Here is a 21,891-nt window from a genome sequence, read left to right as displayed (position 1 = left end):
TACCCATACCGGGACGTGTTTCGCCGAGGAGAGTAGATCCGTTTCACAGCCGCCAATAATCCGACACGTCTGCCCGATTTCCATATCGTGGCGTGTATCACCAAGAGGAAGACATTCGTTCCGCTGCCCAACACAAATCACCGACACGTTTTGTGGCACTTTCCCAAAGCGTGTGACTGGGACGAACCATCACCCGACTATTCGACACGTCTGCGTGGTGCTTCGAGCAGAACGTGTATCCGTCAAAGTGAGTTTGTTCGACACCCGCCAAACGCCGAAGAATCCCTGCGCAGAGTGACTATTTCGACACGACATGAATCCCAACGCAATGGAGTTTCGAATTCCATCAGAAGGCGCTATGCAGCAGAGTTTCACGCCGAAAATAAGATCTACTAAGCCGAGCAACCAGGACGCCGCTCTGATCGACCCAAGCGCCGATTGGAAGACAACCGTTGATCCGAACACGTTGAAGGAGTTTTTGTCGCTATCACGCCTCCAAACTCACGTGAGCCTGAAGCTAGAGCGAGTGCAAAGAGCACTTGCTGCCGCCAAAGATCCGGTGAGCCTACCGCGACTCAGGACGTATTTAAAAACCATTGAGGACGCCTACGCCGAGTTCTGCGCCGTACATAGCAAGGTGATAACGACCGTTCCAGACACCGCTCTACAACGTCAGGAGGAAGTATTCGCCGACTTCGATGACCGATACTATTTTCTACGCTCGACGATTGAAGATCTGATAATCACCCAAGGAAAAAGATCCGCTAGATGTCCGAATCCACAACAACCATTCGACGACCCGATCCCTAATGTCGATGAATATCGCGCCGACTGGACGAAGCTTTACTTCCTAGCATCCGTAGTCGAGGAGCCAAAAAAGATCGATTTGGAGTCGCAGAAAAACCACGAACTTTCGATCCACGCACAACCGAGGAGTCCTCCGGTGGAGAGCTTAAAGATCCCAAATCGAAAGTCATCCGATTCACATCCGAAGCACTCCATAACAACCGCAGAGGATGCCAACCGATCACAACCAAACTATGCTTCAGATCCAAGTCCATCAGTTAAGGGAAAGCACGATACTCAAGCCGATCCAACCGACCAACGCACTGGAGATAGATCGAACATCCAACAGATTGTGAATTCAACAACCACACAGCAGTCACCAAGCAACAACAGTCCAAAGCAGCGACAATTCCAATCTAAGAGTAACGAGTTAGACTTCTACCAATACGACCGACAGGAAGATGCACCACCTTCGAGCCATCAAGTTTCCGACAAATCGCCGTACACCATGGATCGTACGACCATGAAGAAAATACCGATCGACTCCAAGAAACCCAGACCCAGTCGACAGGATGTCCACTCAGCTGACAACCTCTCCGAACGAAAATTCCGCTCACCGAATCCCGTCCAATATCCAACTAGTAAAAGCCATGCGAAAGAGTTCCGACTTATCCGACCCAGATTCCGCCCGCCGAAAAGAATTACCATGGAGAACCACAAACCTGAAACCATACTGTTGAACCTTCGTGTCAACCGGGGGGAGTATGTTCCGTACGGAACGAGCCGTAAACATGTGCGACTCAAGGTGTATCCGAATGTGGCCCCTTCTCGACCCACCCTGACTACGCCACTGAGTGTACGAGTATCAACAATAAGCGTGAGTACCATGTGAGTTACCAACAGGAACTCAAATGCTGTGAGTTCCCTATGAGCGTATCCCCGACGAGAGTTCCGCCAGTGAGTGCTGTTCCAGAAGCTTCGAGAATGAGCACCTTCGAGAATGAGAACCGTCGAAACTTCTAGAATACGAACGCACTGGTATAAATATGCGACCGCTCCACCATGTGAGTTAGTTTTGTTTTAACCGCCGCGAATTATACATCGAGTGAAGTGTCCCAAAGGTGAAAGTACAGTGAACAGTAGTGTGAATAGTGAACAGTGTAGTGATGTAGTGCAATAAAGTGTACTGTGGACTAGCAAAATCAGTGGTGTTGATTCCCTTCATCCGAAATATACAGTCCACCCCGTCCCGACCGGAGTTGGCCACGGTTAACGCGCCAACAAATAGTAATAAAAATGAGGATTTTCCATATGTACCGTGTGTATCTAATACAATTATTGAAAAAATGCAATGTCAATGAGATTTGCGCACGTCCTGACCAGCATGGCTGCTTCAAGGACATTCTCAAGTAGATTCCTGCATACTCACTTTTTCCATTTTGGCTTGGGTTGTCAATCAATAGTAATAAAAATGAGGATTTTCCACATGTACCGTGTGTATCTAATACAACTATTGAAAAAATGCAATGTCAATGAGATTTGCGCACGTCCTGACCAGCATGGCTGCTTCAAGGACATTCTCAAGTAGATTCCTGCATACTCACTTTTTCCATTTTGGCTTGGGTTGTCAATCAATAGTAATAAAAATGAGGATTTTCCATATGTACCGTGTATATCTAATACAACTATTGAAAAAATGCAATGTCAATGAGATTTGCGCACGTCCTGACCAGCATGGCTGCTTCAAGGACATTCTCAAGTAGATTCCTGCATACTCACTTTTTCCATTTTGGCTTGGGTTGTCAATCAATAGTAATAAAAATGAGGATTTTCCATATGTACCGTGTGTATCTAATACAATTATTGAAAAAATGCAATGTCAATGAGATTTGCGCACGTCCTGACCAGCATGGCTGCTTCAAGGACATTCTCAAGTAGATTCCTGCATACTCACTTTTTCCATTTTGGCTTGGGTTGTCAATCAATAGTAATAAAAATGAGGATTTTCCATATGTACCGTGTGTATCTAATACAATTATTGAAAAAATGCAATGTCAATGAGATTTGCGCACGTCCTGACCAGCATGGCTGCTTCAAGGACATTCTCAAGTAGATTCCTGCATACTCACTTTTTCCATTTTGGCTTGGGTTGTCAATCAATAGTAATAAAAATGAGGATTTTCCATATGTACCGTGTGTATCTAATACAATTATTGAAAAATGCAATGTCAATGAGATTTGCGCACGTCCTGACCAGCATGGCTGCTTCAAGGACATTCTCAAGTAGATTCCTGCATACTCACTTTTTCCATTTTGGCTTGGGTTGTCAATCAATAGTAATAAAAATGAGGATTTTCCATATGTACCGTGTGTATCTAATACAACTATTGAAAAAATGCAATCTCAATGAGATTTGCGCACGTCCTGACCAGCATGGCTGCTTCAAGGACATTCTCAAGTAGATTCCTGCATACTCACTTTTTCCATTTTGGCTTGGGTTGTCAATCAATAGTAATAATAATAAGGATTTTCCATATGTACCGTGTGTATCTAATACAACTATTGAAAAAATGCAATGTCAATGAGATTTGCGCACGTCCTGACCAGCATGGCTGCTTCAAGGACATTCTCAAGTAGATTCCTGCATACTCACTTTTTCCATTTTGGCTTGGGTTGTCAATCAATAGTAATAAAAATGAGGATTTTCCATATGTACCGTGTGTATCTAATACAATTATTGAAAAAATGCAATGTCAATGAGATTTGCGCACGTCCTGACCAGCATGGCTGCTTCAAGGACATTCTCAAGTAGATTCCTGCATACTCACTTTTTCCATTTTGGCTTGGGTTGTCAATCAATAGTAATAAAAATGAGGATTTTCCATATGTACCGTGTGTATCTAATACAATTATTGAAAAAATGCAATGTCAATGAGATTTGCGCACGTCCTGACCAGCATGGCTGCTTCAAGGACATTCTCAAGTAGATTCCTGCATACTCACTTTTTCCATTTTGGCTTGGGTTGTCAATCAATAGTAATAATAATAAGGATTTTCCATATGTACCGTATGTATCTAATACAACTATTGAAAAAATGCAATGTCAATGAGATTTGCGCACGTCCTGACCAGCATGGCTGCTTCAAGGACATTCTCAAGTAGATTCCTGCATACTCACTTTTTCCATTTTGGCTTGGGTTGTCAATCAATAGTAATAAAAATGAGGATTTTCCATATGTACCGTGTGTATCTAATACAATTATTGAAAAAATGCAATGTCAATGAGATTTGCGCACGTCCTGACCAGTATGGCTGCTTCAAGGACATTCTCAAGTAGATTCCTGCATACTCACTTTTTCCATTTTGGCTTGGGTTGTCAATCAATAGTAATAAAAATGAGGATTTTCCATATGTACCGTGTGTATCTAATACAATTATTGAAAAAAATGCAATGTCAATGAGATTTGCGCACGTCCTGACCAGCATGGCTGCTTCAAGGACATTCTCAAGTAGATTCCTGCATACTCACTTTTTCCATTTTGGCTTGGGTTGTCAATCAATAGTAATAAAAATGAGGATTTTCCATATGTACCGATTCTCTAGAAAAATAATCCTGTTGCAATTCATGGTAGTATTCCTGAAAGAATACATGGTAGTATCCCAGCAAGTACTCCACGAAGAAATGCTAAAGAAATTGCAAGGATTGGATTGGAGGAAGTACCCATATTTCGCGCGCGCTCCCAACTTCGCTCACTGACATTTTAAACACGTTTTGCGAAAGAAATGTTTGCTGGCTAATATTTAGAATAGTTCTGCTTAAGTTATGCATGCTATTATATAGTCCAATATGAATCAACAATATGGATAAAATGGCAGTGAGCAAAAGTAGGAACGTGCGCAAAAACTATGGAAAAAAAATCCTAGAAGCATTCTGAGAAGAGGAAGAAACTTAGGAAGTAATACTGGAGGAATACATAGAGAAATTCCTTAACAAATAGCTGTGGAAACCTCTGGAGGATTTTTTGAAACCCTTGAAGAATCTCTGGACTCTGGATTGTTTCCTGGGGGAATTTAGCTCTTCATGATGCCCGGATGTAATAATTTTATGGTGTTGATCATGCTTGACGTCAATTTGGAAATTTCTCCCAAATCCAATAAAAGATGCTTTGATGCTTGATGCTCTTGTGGTTCGCAATGAATCGGTCCGCGGTTGTTCCACTCGCACAAACTACTGGAAATTATTTGAGCTTCTTCCCGGTATTTGAAACAGCTGCGCTTCTACTGGGTCTGGGTCGTAACACTGCATCTGGCCAACGGAGCTGGTCAAACAATGATGAAAATTGTCCTTGCATGCCAAATCACTTGCGCCTTCAGTCCAAGATCTCTCCACATTCAACATCTCTTCTCTACCTTCTCTACCTGCAAAGGCGAATCAAAAAAAAATCCAACTACTCGTCTAGTTTGTAATTATGATTTTAATGGTGGTAAGCTCCATGGAGGATGATACGCCAATCTAGTATTATCCTCGATTTCACTAAGCACCGAACGGTATTATCTTTGATTTAATACCGGGTATTAACTTTAGTACGCCGAAATCGGCACACTAAAGATAATCCGAGATTTTCAAAATTTGGCTGCATGCGTGCAAGCTTGCGTGATTCACGTTACACGCACACTAGTAATGCTCTGAGACGATGTTGAAAAACGTCAAATGAAAAATTGAAAACAAACAGAGCAAACCGAAAAAAAATTCAATTTTGCGTTGAAAATTCGTTTGGCTGCACGTAATTTTGTGAGTATTAATATTATTTGATATTATTATTTGGCATGCAAGGACAATTTTCATCATTGTTTGATCAGCTCCGTTGGCCAGATGCAGTGTTACGACCCAGACCCAGTAGAAGCGCAGCTGTTTCAAATACCGGGAAGAAGCTCAAATAATTTCCAGTAGTTTGTGCGAGTGGAACAACCGCGGACCGATTCATTGCGAACCACAAGAGCATCAAAGCATCTTTTATTGGATTTGGGAGAAATTTCCAAATTGACGTCAAGCATGATCAACACCATAAAATTATTACATCCGGGCATCATGAAGAGCTAAATTCCCCCAGGAAACAATCCAGAGTCCAGAGATTCTTCAAGGGTTTCAAAAAATCCTCCAGAGGTTTCCACAGCTATTTGTTAAGGAATTTCTCTATGTATTCCTCCAGTATTACTTCCTAAGCTTCTTCCTTTTCTCAGAATGCTTCTAGGATTTTTTTTCCATAGTTTTTGCGCACGTTCCTACACTCAAAATAATCCAAATGTCATTGTTACGTGGAAACATACGTGGTTTTTTTCCATCTCACTTTTCACGTAGCTCTTACGGGAATCGTAGGTGACGAAGAATGAACCAATGAACAAATGAACTTGTACCATTCCATCGGAGACACGCGTAACAGCTACGTGATTTTTGCGTATATTTTACCAAGTAGTTGGATGGAGCCTAAGATACGCTCCCGGTAAACTGTACTAAAATGTTGTATAGGTGCAATGCTGCTTTCGCATTGTTATTTTTCAATAAAACGAGTTAAACATTAATTCTTACTTTTATTTATTGAACCATCGATATTTCACACAATGCTGGAGTATCGGAAAATCTGGTAACAAGTCTGGTTTTGTTGTATGTTTTCAGCTCGATATTCTCGGAAATCCTTCGGCACACAATTACAGCCAACGTTTCTGTTTCAGAGAAAGAATATCGGAAACAAGAATAGTTATTTTTAAAAGCATCACAAAGTAAATGTTTACTCACGCTTAAATTAAAAAAAAAACGGGATAACCATAGTTGACCTGCGCCAGCTCTTCCAATACCACGTACCAATCTGACCCGCATTGCTAGCAAAGATGCGACTCAGAAAAATGGCCCGATGATCTATTGAGAAGTAAAATTCAAATCAATTTAAGCTTTACTACAACAAATTAAAATATACCTTTCAATCAATCAAAAAATGGGAAGTCCACCAAATCTTGATGTTTATTTTCACTTGACGCCATCTTTACAATTGATCACAACACTAAATGAATCGAAGAATGAACACGTTCGGAATGAATTAATGCATGTACGTAGATTTCACGTAAGGTCGATAGGTTGACGCAGTGAAAATTATCGAAGAAACATATTACTTTCATTTATGAACCGGTAACTGTTACCTTAGTCAGGTAAAGTCAGTGGATGGTTCATTATCATGAACCTACGTGATTTTTCACGTAGTAACGACGTTTAGATTATTTTGAGTGTACTTTTGCTCACTGCCATTTTATCCATATTGTTGATTCATATTGGACTATATAATAGCATGCATAACTTAAGCAGAACTATTCTAAATATTAGCCAGCAAACATTTCTTTCGCAAAACGTGTTTAAAATGTCAGTGAGCGAAGTTGGGAGCGCGCGCGAAATATGGGTACTTCCTCCAATCCAATCCTTGCAATTTCTTTAGCATTTCTTCGTGGAGTACTTGCTGGGATACTACCATGTATTCTTTCAGGAATACTACCATGAATTGCAACAGGATTATTTTTCTAGAGAATCGTCCACTAATTTATAATGGGATTCTTGCAGGAAATTCTTCAGGGATTAATCAGTTTTTTTCATGGATTCCTTCATGAACTTTACCAGGGTTCCTTCAGATTTTTTCATTGCTCCTGGAATTCTTCTACGAGTTCCTCTCGGTATACCTTCAGGAGTTCCTCCTCTTCCATTTTTTTTTGTGTTTCCTGGATTATTTTTCCAGAGGTTCCTTACAAATTACTCCTGATATTTTTCCAGGTTTTTCTCCAGAGATTCATTCAACATTTTTTTTTTCTATGGATTCCTGCAGAAATTTCCCCAGAATGTCATTAGTGCCAGTTACATCTCCAAGGATTCTTCCAAAGGTTCTTCCAGAAATTCCCCCAGAGAATATTTTTTTAGAATTCCTCCCAGAATACCTACAGGAATCCGTTGTGAAGTCTTCCACGAATTCATACAGGATTATTTTTCGAATTCATAGTTTTCAGAAATTCAACCTCAAATTTGTCCTGGGATTCTCACAGGAAATCCTCCCGGGATTCTTCAATTTTTTTCATGGATTCCTCTTGGGATTTTACCTGAGTTCTCTCAAGATTTTTTTCAGAGATGTCTTCAGGAATTTTTTCGACGAAATACATTCAAGTTTCATCTAGGAGTTCCTCTTAGTACTCCCCAAGAGTTTTGTTCTCTTTCAATTCTTGTTTGAACATTTCCCGTATTTTTTCCAGAGATTTCTCACAAAATTACTCCTAATGTCAAGAAATTTCTCCAGAGATTCATTTGTTTCAGAGATTCTTCAATGAATTTCTCCAGGAATGCCACTAGGAATTTCTTTAGTTATATCTTCAACAGGTTCCTCCAGAAATTCCCCCAGAAAATCTTCTTTAGAATATCATCATAGATTCCTCCTAACATACTTCCAGGAATCCTTTGAGAAATCTTCCACGAATTGCTACAGGATTTTTTAAGAGTCTTTCTCCTTGGATTGTTCCATAAATTTCTCCAAAGTTGCCTTTCTTTAGGAATTAATCCAAGATTTACTCCAGAGATTATTCAAGAAATTACTCTTGGGATTTTCTAGGGATTTCTATAACAATTTCTCCATAAATTCCTGCAGGAATATATCAACAAATGCCTCTAGGATTTGATTGACCTTTCTCTAGGGATTTTTATTTCGGAAGTTTCTTTAGGAATTTCTTCTGGGATTTCTCCTGAGATGCCTTCAGGAGTTCCTCCTATGGATTTTTTTTTTCAGAAGTTTATTGAGATTTCTTTCAGCAATTTCTCATGGGATTCCCTTAGAATTTCTTCCTGAGATTACTCCAGGAGTTCCACCTGGGATTCCTGCTATTCTCTATAGATTTGTTCAGAGGTTTCTTTAAGATTCTTCAATGGATTCCTCCAGGAGTTTCTCCTGAGATTCTTTCAGGAGTTTTTTCTGGGATTCCTCCAGAAGTTCCTACTTTTGGAATTTATTCAGGTGTTCCTTCTGGGTTTCCTTCATGAATTTCTCCTACGGTCCATTCTAGGATTTTCTAAAAATTCTTCCAAACATTCCTCCAGTAATTTGATCAGAAATTGGTCCCGGAAATCCTTCAGAAATTTATCCAGGAGTTCCTCCTGTTTCTTCCAGAATTTCCTCTTCAGAATCCTCCAGAAGCTACAGGAGCGATGTGTCCACCAGTTCTTAATATACGTTCTGGAGTTCCTTCAGAGGTTTCTCCTGGGACCATTCTATTAGTTCCTTTTGAGATTGCTCCGGCGATTCTTCTTGAGTGTTTTCTATGGATTTTTCCAGGAAACCCTTCATAGATTTTTCCAGGGATTCTTCCTTGAATATCACTAAGGATTTTCTTCAGAGATTCCTTCAGTAATTTCCAAAGAAATTGCTTCAAGAAATCCTCAGGATAGGTACCTCCAGGAATTCTCCTAGAGCTTCCTTCAAAAGTTTCTACAGGAATTTATTCAGAAAATGCTGCAGATATTTTCGCAGGTATTTTTTAATGAATTCCTACAGGATTTTCTCGAGGCATGCCCCTGATGAATACAACATATATTTATCCACTGACTCTTTCAGGTGTTTCCCCAAAAAACATTTTTAAAGATTTCTCCAGGAATTTCATCAGATATTTTTCAGGGGTTCCTTCAAGTACGTCTCCAGGGATTTCTACAGAGCTTATTTCAATAATTTCCCCAGGGATAAGATTAGCAATTTCTACAAAAAATCTATAGAAATTCCCTCAATACAATCTCTAGGGATTCCTGAAGGAATTGCTCCCGAGATTCCTTCATAGATTCCTTCTGTAATTAAACCAAACATTCATCAAGGGATTCGTCCATGAATTCCTTCAGGAATTCCTCAGAAATCTTATAGACAACCCTACAAGGATGTCTCTAGGGATTCTTGCAGGAATTTCTTCAGTTATTTCTTTGTAGATTCTTGTTTTGAATAATTCTTCCGGGAATTTCTCCAGAAACTCTTCCAATAATATGTTCATGGATTTCTCCAGGAATTTGTTCAGGGATTCCTTCAGGTATTTCTCCAGATATTTTAACAGAAAACTAAGGTTAGAACAATGAAAGCAATTCGGCAAACATCAATAATACGTTATAAATAGCAATTAGATGGTCATATTTTTTTTTACGTTAATACTAGTCATGAGATGGCATATAACCAAGAAACCCTCCAAATATTTAACTGGGGCTTATTAAATGAATTTATCCAAGCTAGCTAGCTAGCTTCGAGTAGCTCTCGAAGAATTTCTTTAAGTGACTCTAGAGACAACCACAGCAGGAATTCATGAACACATCCTTAGGCCCCTAGAGCCGTAGTAGTGTAGCGTATTCAGCAAGAACACGCTGTGGGTTCGAATCTCGCTGGTCGAGGATCTTTTCAGTTTGTATTTTTTTTCAACCTCCCAGGGCCAAGAGTATTTTCGTGCTTGCCACTCGATATACGAATGCAAAAATGATTAAATGGCAAAGAACGCTCTCAATAATAACGCAGGAAGTGCTCGTAAAAACAGCTGAGAAGCAGGCACTGCTCCAGTTGGCAAGTACTGCCTGAAAGAAAAAAAAAAGTTTGGGAAGATTTATGAAGAAGTAAATTGCTGAGAATAATTTTTAATTATCCCCTGAGGGTATTTACATAATGCTGTAGAAATCAATGCAAAAATCCGATTGCGGTTAAAAATTCTTCTGAATCTGCGGTAAAATGTACACCATCAGTGCACCAGTATTGAGCTTCTCGAGATTTTTTAGCATTTCGAACACTTCCTCTTTACTTCGAATGTTACGCGCCATGGTCTAGTACTAGTTGGGCACTTAGCGAATCTTTTATCAAAACCGCAGACCACCGCATAAGTTGCGCGCCGATCGATTATGCGCCGAGTTGTTGGTCGGTCAAAACGATTTCAATCGCTTGCAACTTGAACACATTAAGGTATGAACAATTTTATTCCATGTGTTTTGTATCGGTATTGTATTGCATGTGTTTTGTATCGGTAAAACAATTATGATCGCTCTTCAGTTTAGGACTCGAGCCCTAAAAGTGATTCACTTCCTCGGCGAGATATTTTGACATTTCTTTATTTACTTTTTGGGTGGCACACAACTCGGCGCATGGGCCACCGGCGCGCAACTTGTTGGACAGTCTGCAGATTTAAGTAAAGATTCGCAATATCCACTCATGCCCCTATTTCCGCTCACTAGTGTAAAAATTCCCGCATAACTTGTGATCTCGCCCTAAAAGCCATTGGTAACCGAGTGTGTAGCTTGTTGTTACCGATCAAACGAATGGATTTACACGTTATTCAACAATGCTACGATGAAGAAAAGATCCTCCTCTATCGACCAGAAGTGATAGTTTTCATCCTGGGCCATTCGTTTGCTTAGAAACAAGGAGCTACACAATGGCTTTTAGGGCGAGATCACAGGTTATGCGAGATTTTTTTTTCGTGTCAAAAACCAACATTTTTCGTACGGTTGTATTCTAGCAATATTAACAACTTACAAATAAAGTCGTCTGACATTATTTTTATTTGATAAAACAATTTATACATTGAAAATACATGATCTCGTGAGCGGTTATTGGATCACTAGGTATTTTTGTATGTTCCAATAACCGCTCATGTAAAAAATTAAACAAAATGTAAAAGAAATGTCGATTTTAATATACAGCCTTTTTTATTGCAGTAGTAGCTATAGCTTGACCATAAAAAAATATCAGGATGAACAACGAAATTCGAAAAAATGCATTTTTTAGTTAGTTCGTCACCAAATCTGTTTACCATGAGCAGAAATAGGAACACTTAGATGCAGTAACATATGCAATAATTTTTTTTTCTTATGAAAGTTTTTTACATTCTTTTTATTTTGTCGCTGATTACCTATACTAGCTTTATTGTGACATAAAAATAGTATTGAACGACAAAATAGTTATTTTATAAAAAAATTGAAAACACAACTTCCCTTAAATAAGCGAAATCTGGTGCACTGATGGTATTTACTTATAGGTACAAAACCACGAATTTCGACTCGTCAAATGAAACTGTAAAAACGTCATTCACCGCGCATTTAACAGTATTCTAGAGTCTTATTCTGTCAAAAATCTGTTTCCTGATATTTTACGCTGCACACGAGATAAATCATTTGTTTTTGTTGCCAAAAATAAACTATGTTAAAAATGTATGTTGGTACCAAATAATATGTTTCAATATGATACTTGTTAAGGGTGCCATTCAACTTATTTTTGTAGCTGTAGGAGTTAATTTAATTTCATTATCTGTTGTTATATTTGGATTACAAAATACTATTTTTGCAATTTCTCATTGTAATAGGCTGTTTTTCATCACACCAATCTGTCATGAAATGGCCTACTTTCCTGCACCGAAGAATGCAGTGCGGGAATAGTCATTACGCAACTGAAAACAGTGATGTAATGATTCATTACGCAACGCTTTCTCATTACGCAACTGTTTTGAGTTGTGTAATGAATCATTACACAACAATTTTTCAGAAATTGTTAAATGATGGTGAATGCATTCTGATACAATTTTTGATACCCTCACGTGGTCTTCTACAAAATTGCAAAAAATGTTGTACGTAACTCGTTGCAGAACTCGATTTTCACAGCACTCGTCGTAATTATCCTACTCGGCAAGCCTCGTAGGATAAATTTACGACTCGTGCTGTAAAAATCATCATTCTGCAAATTGTTCCGTAATAGTAGTTTACGGAACAAGTTGCAGAATGATGATTTTTACAGCACGAGTTGTAAATTTATCCTACGAGGCTTGCCGAGTAGGATAATTACGACGAGTGCTGTAAAAATCGAGTTCTGCAACGAGTTATGTACAACATATTTTGCAATTTCGTAGAAGACCACTTAAGGGTATCAAAAATTGTATCAGAATGTATTCACCATCATTTAACAATTTCTGAAAAATTGTTGTGTAATGATTCATTACACAACTCAAAACAGTTGCGTAATGAGAAAGCGTTGCGTAATGAATCATTACATCACTGTTTTCAGTTGCGTAATGACTATTCCCGCACTGCATTCTTCGGTGCAGGAAAGTAGGCCATTTCATGACAGATTGGTGTGATGAAAAACAGCCTATTACAATGAGAAATTGCAAAAATAGTATTTTGTAATCCAAATATAACAACAGATAATGAAATTAAATTAACTCCTACAGCTACAAAAATAAGTTGAATGGCACCCTTAACAAGTATCGACTTTATTTGTAAGTTGTTAATATTGCTAGAATACAACCGTACGAAAAATGTTGGTTTTTGACACAAAAAAAAAAAATCTCGCATAACCTGTGATCTCGCCCTAAAAGCCATTGTGTAGCTCCTTGTTTCTAAGCAAACGAATGGCCCAGGATGAAAACTATCACTTCTGGTCGATAGAGGAGGATCTTTTCTTCATCGTAGCATTGTTGAATAACGTGTAAATCCATTCGTTTGATCGGTAACAACAAGCTACACACTCGGTTACCAATGGCTTTTAGGGCGAGATCACAAGTTATGCGGGAATTTTTACACTAGTGAGCGGAAATAGGGGCATGAGCGGATATTGCGAATCTTTACTTAAATCTGCAGACTGTCCAACAAGTTGCGCGCCGGTGGCCCATGCGCCGAGTTGTGTGCCAGCCAAAAAGTAAATAAAGAAATGTCAAAATATCTCGCCGAGGAAGTGAATCACTTTTAGGGCTCGAGTCCTAAACTGAAGAGCGATCATAATTGTTTTACCGATACAAAACACATGGAATAAAATTGTTCATACTTTAATGTGTTCAAGTTGCAAGCGATTGAAATCGTTTTGACCGACCCACAACTCGGCGCATAATCGATCGGCGCGCAACTTATGCGGTGGTCTGCGGTTTTGATAAAAGATTCGCTAAGTGCCCAACTAGTACTAGACCATGGCGCGTAACATTCGAAGTAAAGAGGAAGTGTTCGAAAGGCTAAAAAATCTCGAGAAGCTCAATACTGGTGCACTGATGGTGTACATTTACCGCAGATTCAGAAGAATTTTTAACCGCAATCGGATTTTTGCATTGATTTCTACAGCATTATGTAAATACCCTCAGGGGATAATTAAAAATTATTCTCAGCAATTTACTTCTTCATAAATCTTCCCAAACTTTTTTTTTTTCTTTCAGGCAGTACTTGCCAACTGGAACAGTGCCTGCTTCTCAGCTGTTTTTACGAGCACTTCCTGCGTTATTATTGAGAGCGTTCTTTGCCATTTAATCATTTTTGCATTCGTATATCGAGTGGCAAGCACGAAAATACTCTTGGCCCTGGGAGGTTGAAAAAAAATACAAACTGAAAAGATCCTCGACCAGCGAGATTCGAACCCACAGCGTGTTCTTGCTGAATACGCTACACTACTACGGCTCTAGGGGCCTAAGGATGTGTTCATGAATTCCTGCTGTGGTTGTCTCTAGAGTCACTTAAAGAAATTCTTCGAGAGCTACTCGAAGCTAGCTAGCTAGCTTGGATAAATTCATTTAATAAGCCCCAGTTAAATATTTGGAGGGTTTCTTGGTTATATGCCATCTCATGACTAGTATTAACGAAAAAAAAATATGACCATCTAATTGCTATTTATAACGTATTATTGATGTTTGCCGAATTGCTTTCATTGTTCTAACCTTAGTTTTCTGTTAAAATATCTGGAGAAATACCTGAAGGAATCCCTGAACAAATTCCTGGAGAAATCCATGAACATATACTGCTTCGCGACTAAAAATGGGTGAACCAACGTGCGAAGTTCGATTTTTGACCAACTTCACAGCGTCGCGAATCACTTCGCTATAGTGCGCATCTATGCCCTCCGCCGTGTGCATTATGCGCACTATTTAGAAGTGACTCGCGACGCGGCGAAGTTGGTCAAAAATCAAACTTCGCACGTTGGTTCACCCATTTTTAGTCGCGAAGCAGTATATTATTGGAAGAGTTTCTGGAGAAATTCCCGGAAGAATTATTCAAAACAAGAATCTACAAAGAAATAACTGAAGAAATTCCTGCAAGAATCCCTAGAGACATCCTTGTAGGGTTGTCTATAAGATTTCGGAGGAATTCCTGAAGGAATTCATGGACGAATCCCTTGATGAATGTTTGGTTTAATTACAGAAGGAATCTATGAAGGAATCTCGGGAGCAATCCCTTCAGGAATCCCTAGAGATTGTATTGAGGGAATTTCTATAGATTTTTTGTAGAAATTGCTAATCTTATCCCTGGGGAAATTATTGAAATAAGCTCTGTAGAAATCCCTGGAGACGTACTTGAAGGAACCCCTGAAAAATATCTGATGAAATTCCTGGAGAAATCTTTAAAAATGTTTTTTTGGGGAAACACCTGAAAGAGTCAGTGGATAAATATATGTTGTATTCTTCAGGGGCATGCCTCGAGAAAATCCTGTAGGAATTCATTAAAAAATACCTGCGAAAATATCTGCAGCATTTTCTGAATAAATTCCTGTAGAAACTTTTGAAGGAAGCTCTAGGAGAATTCCTGGAGGTACCTATCCTGAGGATTTCTTGAAGCAATTTCTTTGGAAATTACTGAAGGAATCTCTGAAGAAAATCCTTAGTGATATTCAAGGAAGAATCCCTGGAAAAATCTATGAAGGGTTTCCTAGAAAAATCCATAGAAAACACTCAAGAAGAATCGCCGGAGCAATCTCAAAAGGAACTAATAGAATGGTCCCAGGAGAAACCTCTGAAGGAACTCCAGAACGTATATTAAGAACTGGTGGACACATCGCTCCTGTAGCTTCTGGAGGATTCTGAAGAGGAAATTCTGGAAGAAACAGGAGGAACTCCTGGATAAATTTCTGAAGGATTTCCGGGAGCAATTTCTGATCAAATTACTGGAGGAATGTTTGGAAGAATTTTTAGAAAATCCTAGAAAGGACCGTAGGAGAAATTCATGAAGGAAACCCAGAAGGAACACCTGAAGAAATTCCAAAAGTAGGAACTTCTGGAGGAATCCCAGAAGAAACTCCTGAAAGAATCTCAGGAAAAACTCCTGGAGGAATCCATTGAAGAATCTTAAAGAAACCTCTGAACAAATCTATAGAGAATAGCAGGAATCCCAGGAGGAACTCCTGGAGTAATCTCAGGAAGAAATTCTAAGGGAATCCCATAAGAAATTGCTGAAAGAAATCTCAATAAACTTCTGAAAAAAAAATCCATAGGAGGAACTCCTGAAGGCATCTCAGGAGAAATCCCAGAAGAAATTCCTAAAGAAACTTCCGAAATAAAAATCCCTAGAGAAAGGTCAATAAAATCCTAGAGGCATTTGTTGATAGATTCCTGCAGGAATTCATGGAGAAATTGTTATAGAAATCCCTAGAAAATCCCAAGAGTAATTTGTTGAGTAATCTCTGGAGTAAATCTTGGATTAATTCCTAAAGAAAGGCAACTTTGGAGAAATTTATGGAACAATCCAAGGAGAAAATCGTGGAGAAGACTTTTAAAAAATCCTGTAGCAATTCGTGGAAGATTTCTCAAAGGATTTCTGGAAGTATGTTAGGAGGAATCTATGATGATATTCTAAAGAAGATTTTCTGGGGGAATTTCTGGAGGAACCTGTTGAAGATATAACTAAAGAAATTCCTAGTGGCATTCCTGGAGAAATTCATTGAAGAATCTCTGAAACAAATGAATCTCTGGAGAAATTTCTTGACATTAGGAGTAATTTTGTGAGAAATCTCTGGAAAAAATACGGGAAATGTTCAAACAAGAATTGAAAGAGAACAAAACTCTTGGGGAGTACTAAGAGGAACTCCTAGATGAAACTTGAATGTATTTCGTCGAAAAAATTCCTGAAGACATCTCTGAAAAAAATCTTGAGAGAACTCAGGTAAAATCCCAAGAGGAATCCATGAAAAAAATTGAAGAATCCCGGGAGGATTTCCTGTGAGAATCCCAGGACAAATTTGAGGTTGAATTTCTGAAAACTATGAATTCGAAAAATAATCCTGTATGAATTCGTGGAAGACTTCACAACGGATTCCTGTAGGTATTCTGGGAGGAATTCTAAAAAAATATTCTCTGGGGGAATTTCTGGAAGAACCTTTGGAAGAATCCTTGGAGATGTAACTGGCACTAATGACATTCTGGGGAAATTTCTGCAGGAATCCATAGAAAAAAAAAATGTTGAATGAATCTCTGGAGAAAAACCTGGAAAAATATCAGGAGTAATTTGTAAGGAACCTCTGGGAAAATAATCCAGGAAACACAAAAAAAAATGGAAGAGGAGGAACTCCTGAAGGTATACCGAGAGGAACTCGTAGAAGAATTCCAGGAGCAATTCCTTCAGGAATCCCAGGCACAACTCCATAACGAATTCTAGAAGCATTTCCTGAAGAAATCCTAGGGGCAACTCCTTGAGCAATCCCAGGATGAAGGAGTTCCCGGAGGAACTTTTGAAGAAATCGCTAAAGAAATTCCTGATGGAATCCCTGAAGACATCTCTGAAAAAATCTTGAAGGAACCCTGGTAAAGTTCATGAAGGAATCCATGAAAAAAAAAACTGATTAATCCCTGAAGAATTTCCTGCAAGAATCCCATTATAAATTAGTGGACGATTCTCTAGAAAAATAATCCTGTTGCAATTCATGGTAGTATTCCTGAAAGAATACATGGTAGTATCCCAGCAAGTACTCCACGAAGAAATGCTAAAGAAATTGCAAGGATTGGATTGGAGGAAGTACCCATATTTCGCGCGCGCTCCCAACTTCGCTCACTGACATTTTAAACACGTTTTGCGAAAGAAATGTTTGCTGGCTAATATTTAGAATAGTTCTGCTTAAGTTATGCATGCTATTATATAGTCCAATATGAATCAACAATATAGATAAAATGGCAGTGAGCAAAAGTAGGAACGTGCGCAAAAACTATGGAAAAAAAATCCTAGAAGCATTCTGAGAAAAGGAAGAAGCTTAGGAAGTAATACTGGAGGAATACATAGAGAAATTCCTTAACAAATAGCTGTGGAAACCTCTGGAGGATTTTTTGAAACCCTTGAAGAATCTCTGGACTCTGGATTGTTTCCTGGGGGAATTTAGCTCTTCATGATGCCCGGATGTAATAATTTTATGGTGTTGATCATGCTTGACGTCAATTTGGAAATTTCTCCCAAATCCAATAAAAGATGCTTTGATGCTTGATGCTCTTGTGGTTCGCAATGAATCGGTCCGCGGTTGTTCCACTCGCACAAACTACTGGAAATTATTTGAGCTTCTTCCCGTTATTTGAAACAGCTGCGCTTCTACTGGGTCTGGGTCGTAACACTGCATCTGGCCAACGGAGCTGGTCAAACAATGATGAAAATTGTCCTTGCATGCCAAATCACTTGCGCCTTCATTCCAAGATCTCTCCGCATTCAACATCTCTTCTCTACCTTCTCTACCTGCAAAGGCGAATCGAAAAAAAAAAAAAAAATCCAACTACTCGTCTAGTTTGTAATTATAATTTAAGTATATAATAATATCAAATAATATTAATACTCACAAAATTACGTGCAGCCAAACGAATTTTCAACGCAAAATTGAATTTTTTTTCGGTTTGCTCTGTTTGTTTTCAATTTTTCATTTGACGTTTTTCAACATCGTCTCAGAGCATTACTAGTGTGCGTGTAACGTGAATCACGCAAGCTTGCACGCATGCAGCCAAATTTTGAAAATCTCGGATTATCTTTAGTGTGCCGATTTCGGCGTACTAAAGTTAATACCCGGTATTAAATCAAGGATAATACCGTTCGGTGCTTAGTGAAATCGAGGATAATACTAGATTGGCGTATCATCCTCCATGGAGCTTACCACCATTAAAATCATAATTTTAAGGTAAGTAAATATTATTATTTGGGGGCCCAGATAGCCGTAGCGGTAAATGCGCAGCTATTCAGCAAGACCCACCGGTCGAGGATCTTTTCGGGTTGGAAATTTTCTCGATTCCCAGGGCGTAGAGTATCTTCGTACCTGCCATACGATTTACACATGCAAAAATGGTCAATCGGCAAAGATAGCTCTCAGTTAATAACTGTGGAAGTGCTAATAAGAACACTAATCTGAGAAGCAGGCTTTGTCCCAGTTGAGACGTAACGCCAGAAAGAAGAAGAAGAAGAAATATTATTATTTATAATGCAAAAACAGAAAAATAGCAACAATGATTACTAATTAAGCTATTCTTTGTTTCAGATTACATTTATTGCGGGATCAAAACTCTTCAACATGTGCAATTGTGGTTGAACGGGTGCTTCTAGAAGGTGATTTTTAAATCGCGCCTCTGGGATCAGATTTTTTCGAATCAACAGCAGCATCATGTGCAACACAGCGGCTCATATATATACTTGGAAGAAGCAGTGTTCGCGCAAGTTGGTTTATGTACAGAATAATAACACCTCATCTTATATTTGACCATCCTTTTGACCACACGATTCATAATATTCAATAAAATCATGTTGTTTGTATTTATAATTAGAACTTTTATTTTAGCATTTTCATTGAAAATCAGCAAAGTAAAGAAAAATAAAGTACTCATATATGGGTACTTTTCCTGTAATTTTGCTCATAATCATATACCCATTTATGGGTTTTAGGAGTTTACCAATTTATGGGTAGAGTCCACTTTACCCATAAAATGAGTGTGTGCACTTTTCAGCGATTATGGGTAAACTTTACCCATATTTGGGTAGACTGATCTTAGCGTGTGGGTCACCACAAAGGTGCGTCGCGTCTTTCGCGTCGTTGTACTAAATGTTCTAAAACAAGCGTAGCCAGCGCGTCAGACGCGTTGTTTTTGAAAAAAATCAAAATTGACGCTGTGATTCCGGTTGCATGTTGGTTTTGTGCTACGGGTTATTTCAAAAGAAAAATCAAATTTGAAATGGATTTCGAAAGTACGTGTGCTTTGATTAACAAGGTGAAGCAGCATGAGTGTTTGTGGGCGAAGACTAATAAACATTACCGAAATGTGCTGATGAAGGAGAAAATTTGGCTGCAAATTGCTACTGATTTGATGCAAACCGGTAAGTACTGAAATCCCTAAGAAAAAAAAAAAGTTTTGGATGGAAACTCCCATTCGTATATTTAACACGTTCCTTACTTATGTGTAGCCTATGCATCATAATCATCTCATTTTGTTCATTACAGTCGATTCCGTCAAAAGCCGCTGGAAGAGCTTGCGAGATAAGTTTGTTCGCGAACAGAATGAACTATCGCAAATAACAACATCCGGATCAGCTGCTCCCGAAAAGGCAAAGTGGAAGTTTTTCGACGAACTACTTTTTCTGAAAGGGCATTGCCAAAGAAGACCGTAAGTTTTTGCTTAATTTATTGTATGGCAATATTTTGAATTGTTAATTTATGTTATAACAGGACAGCTTCAAACTACCGGAACACAGAATCATCGCAGCTTGCGGAAAAGGAGGCAGACAATTATGCAACAAATGATCCCTTCATCCCGGAAATGGCTCCCGTCAACGATGAGAATTTTGATGAACCAGAACAATTAGATACACCGACTACGCGAAAGAGGGTTAAAATGGATAGCAGGTTCAACGAAATGCTGGACAAAGTCGAATCCCTGTGTTCTTCAGGACCTGCCGCTCCATCCAGGCATGAATCATTTGCCAAATACCTCTGTGACCGGTTGGAAATATTTCCGCTTCCGGTTGCACGGTCTCTTGAAATTGAAATCCTATCGCGTGTTCATAATGTAATTGATGAATTTGAGGAGATGGAGATAATTGATAACCCGAAGCTCTAAAGCGTCAAATTTATAACCAATGGGTATTCGAACAATTCGTAATTGTCTCTATTGACTGAATGATGTTCAATATATGAAAACTCCATACATTAGATTCTTGAAGATTATTTTTGTGGTTTATTTATTAATGCCTCTAACAATTCCTTTGAGATTTTTTTCACATATATTCGCAGTTTTTATTTTACGAATTCTACATATTCCTAGGCATTACTTTACTGTACATTGCGTGATTATTTTTCGCGACGACAGTCTTTCAAAATGTTTGTAGATCGTCGCAGTTATTTCAAATCATTGTGGTGTCTTCTGTGCGATAATTTATGATTGTCCAAGAATCACACAGAAAACACGATTTAATGTAGCTGTGACAATTAAGTTTTTAAGATTGTGGGCGCAAGATTGTTTTGCGCCATGTATTTTTTCAGATAAACCTCCAGGAATTCAAACATGCCTCAAAAATATAAAAATACTTGGATTCGGTCGGAGTATTTCGGAACCAGTCCCGGTAGAGTGTGATGTGAACATATTCAGACCATCACATAGTTGCACCATGCGACAGCTCAGAAGTCATGATTTTTCTGGTACTGGTAGAGAATGGACTGTATATTTTAATTTTTTTTTTTTTTTTTTTTTTATATCTTTATTAGAGTGTATTTTAACGCACGAGGGCTAGTTCTACACTTTGTATATTTTAATGAAATATGCTTTTCGTCTACGCAGTTTATATTTAAAAAAAATGTTGGAAAAATAAAGACTGCGTAGCCAAAAAAAAAACGTTGTTGATGTTCCAGGGATTTATTCAGAAATTCCTCCAGAGATTTCTTCGGGAATCCCTCTATAGGTTCCTGGAAGAATTCCTCCAGGGATTTTTCCAGGAATTCAGCCTGAGATTCCTCCAGGGGTTTTTAAAGAGGTTCTACAGTATTTAAAAAAATATCTAACTAATATATATTACTACAACAAAACATGTAGACATTTTTCAGTAATCCTGGAAATGGGGACCGTTCGGAGATTTCTGAAAATATAAATAACCAGGAACTCTTCCAAATATGCCCAGAGCAAATGTTTTGGCGAAATCTGGCAGAATTCCAAAAGGAATCTTCGGAGTAGTTTTCAGAACAATCTATGGAGATATTTCCAGTAGGCTCCGTTGAAGAATTTATGATATCAATTTTAGATGGAATGGAGGAGAAATTTAAGTAGTTCCAATTATTTGAGGTACCGGTTAAATAACATCCAGTAATTCCTCCAGTGATTCCTTCATGA

The 21,891-nt window shown here is 38.6% G+C and overlaps 1 protein-coding gene and 1 long non-coding RNA gene across 2 annotated transcripts; one reads left to right on the top strand and one right to left on the bottom strand.

The window, feature by feature from the left end:
* Positions 1-6,362: 6,362 nt before the first annotated feature.
* On the bottom strand, positions 6,363-6,882 carry LOC110678366. The gene is made up of 3 exons (XR_002501530.1): positions 6,759-6,882; positions 6,581-6,700; positions 6,363-6,507 (listed from the first exon to the last, which is right to left on the bottom strand). It is a non-coding gene; the product is annotated as an uncharacterized LOC110678366 (long non-coding RNA).
* A 12,741-nt stretch (positions 6,883-19,623) lies between these two features.
* On the top strand, positions 19,624-20,720 carry LOC110674514. Its single transcript, XM_021838691.1, has 2 exons — positions 19,624-20,175; positions 20,238-20,720. The coding sequence occupies exons 1-2, from the start codon at positions 19,979-19,981 to the stop codon at positions 20,626-20,628; spliced, it is 588 nt and encodes a 195-aa protein (XP_021694383.1). The 5' UTR covers positions 19,624-19,978; the 3' UTR covers positions 20,629-20,720.
* The last annotated feature ends 1,171 nt before the right edge of the window (positions 20,721-21,891 follow it).

Source organism: Aedes aegypti, chromosome 1 (assembly GCF_002204515.2).
Source record: "Aedes aegypti strain LVP_AGWG chromosome 1, AaegL5.0 Primary Assembly, whole genome shotgun sequence".
Lineage (NCBI taxonomy): Eukaryota > Metazoa > Arthropoda > Insecta > Diptera > Culicidae > Aedes > Aedes aegypti.
Note: the sequence above shows the minus strand (reverse complement) of the source record. Positions and strands in the feature narration are given on the sequence as shown.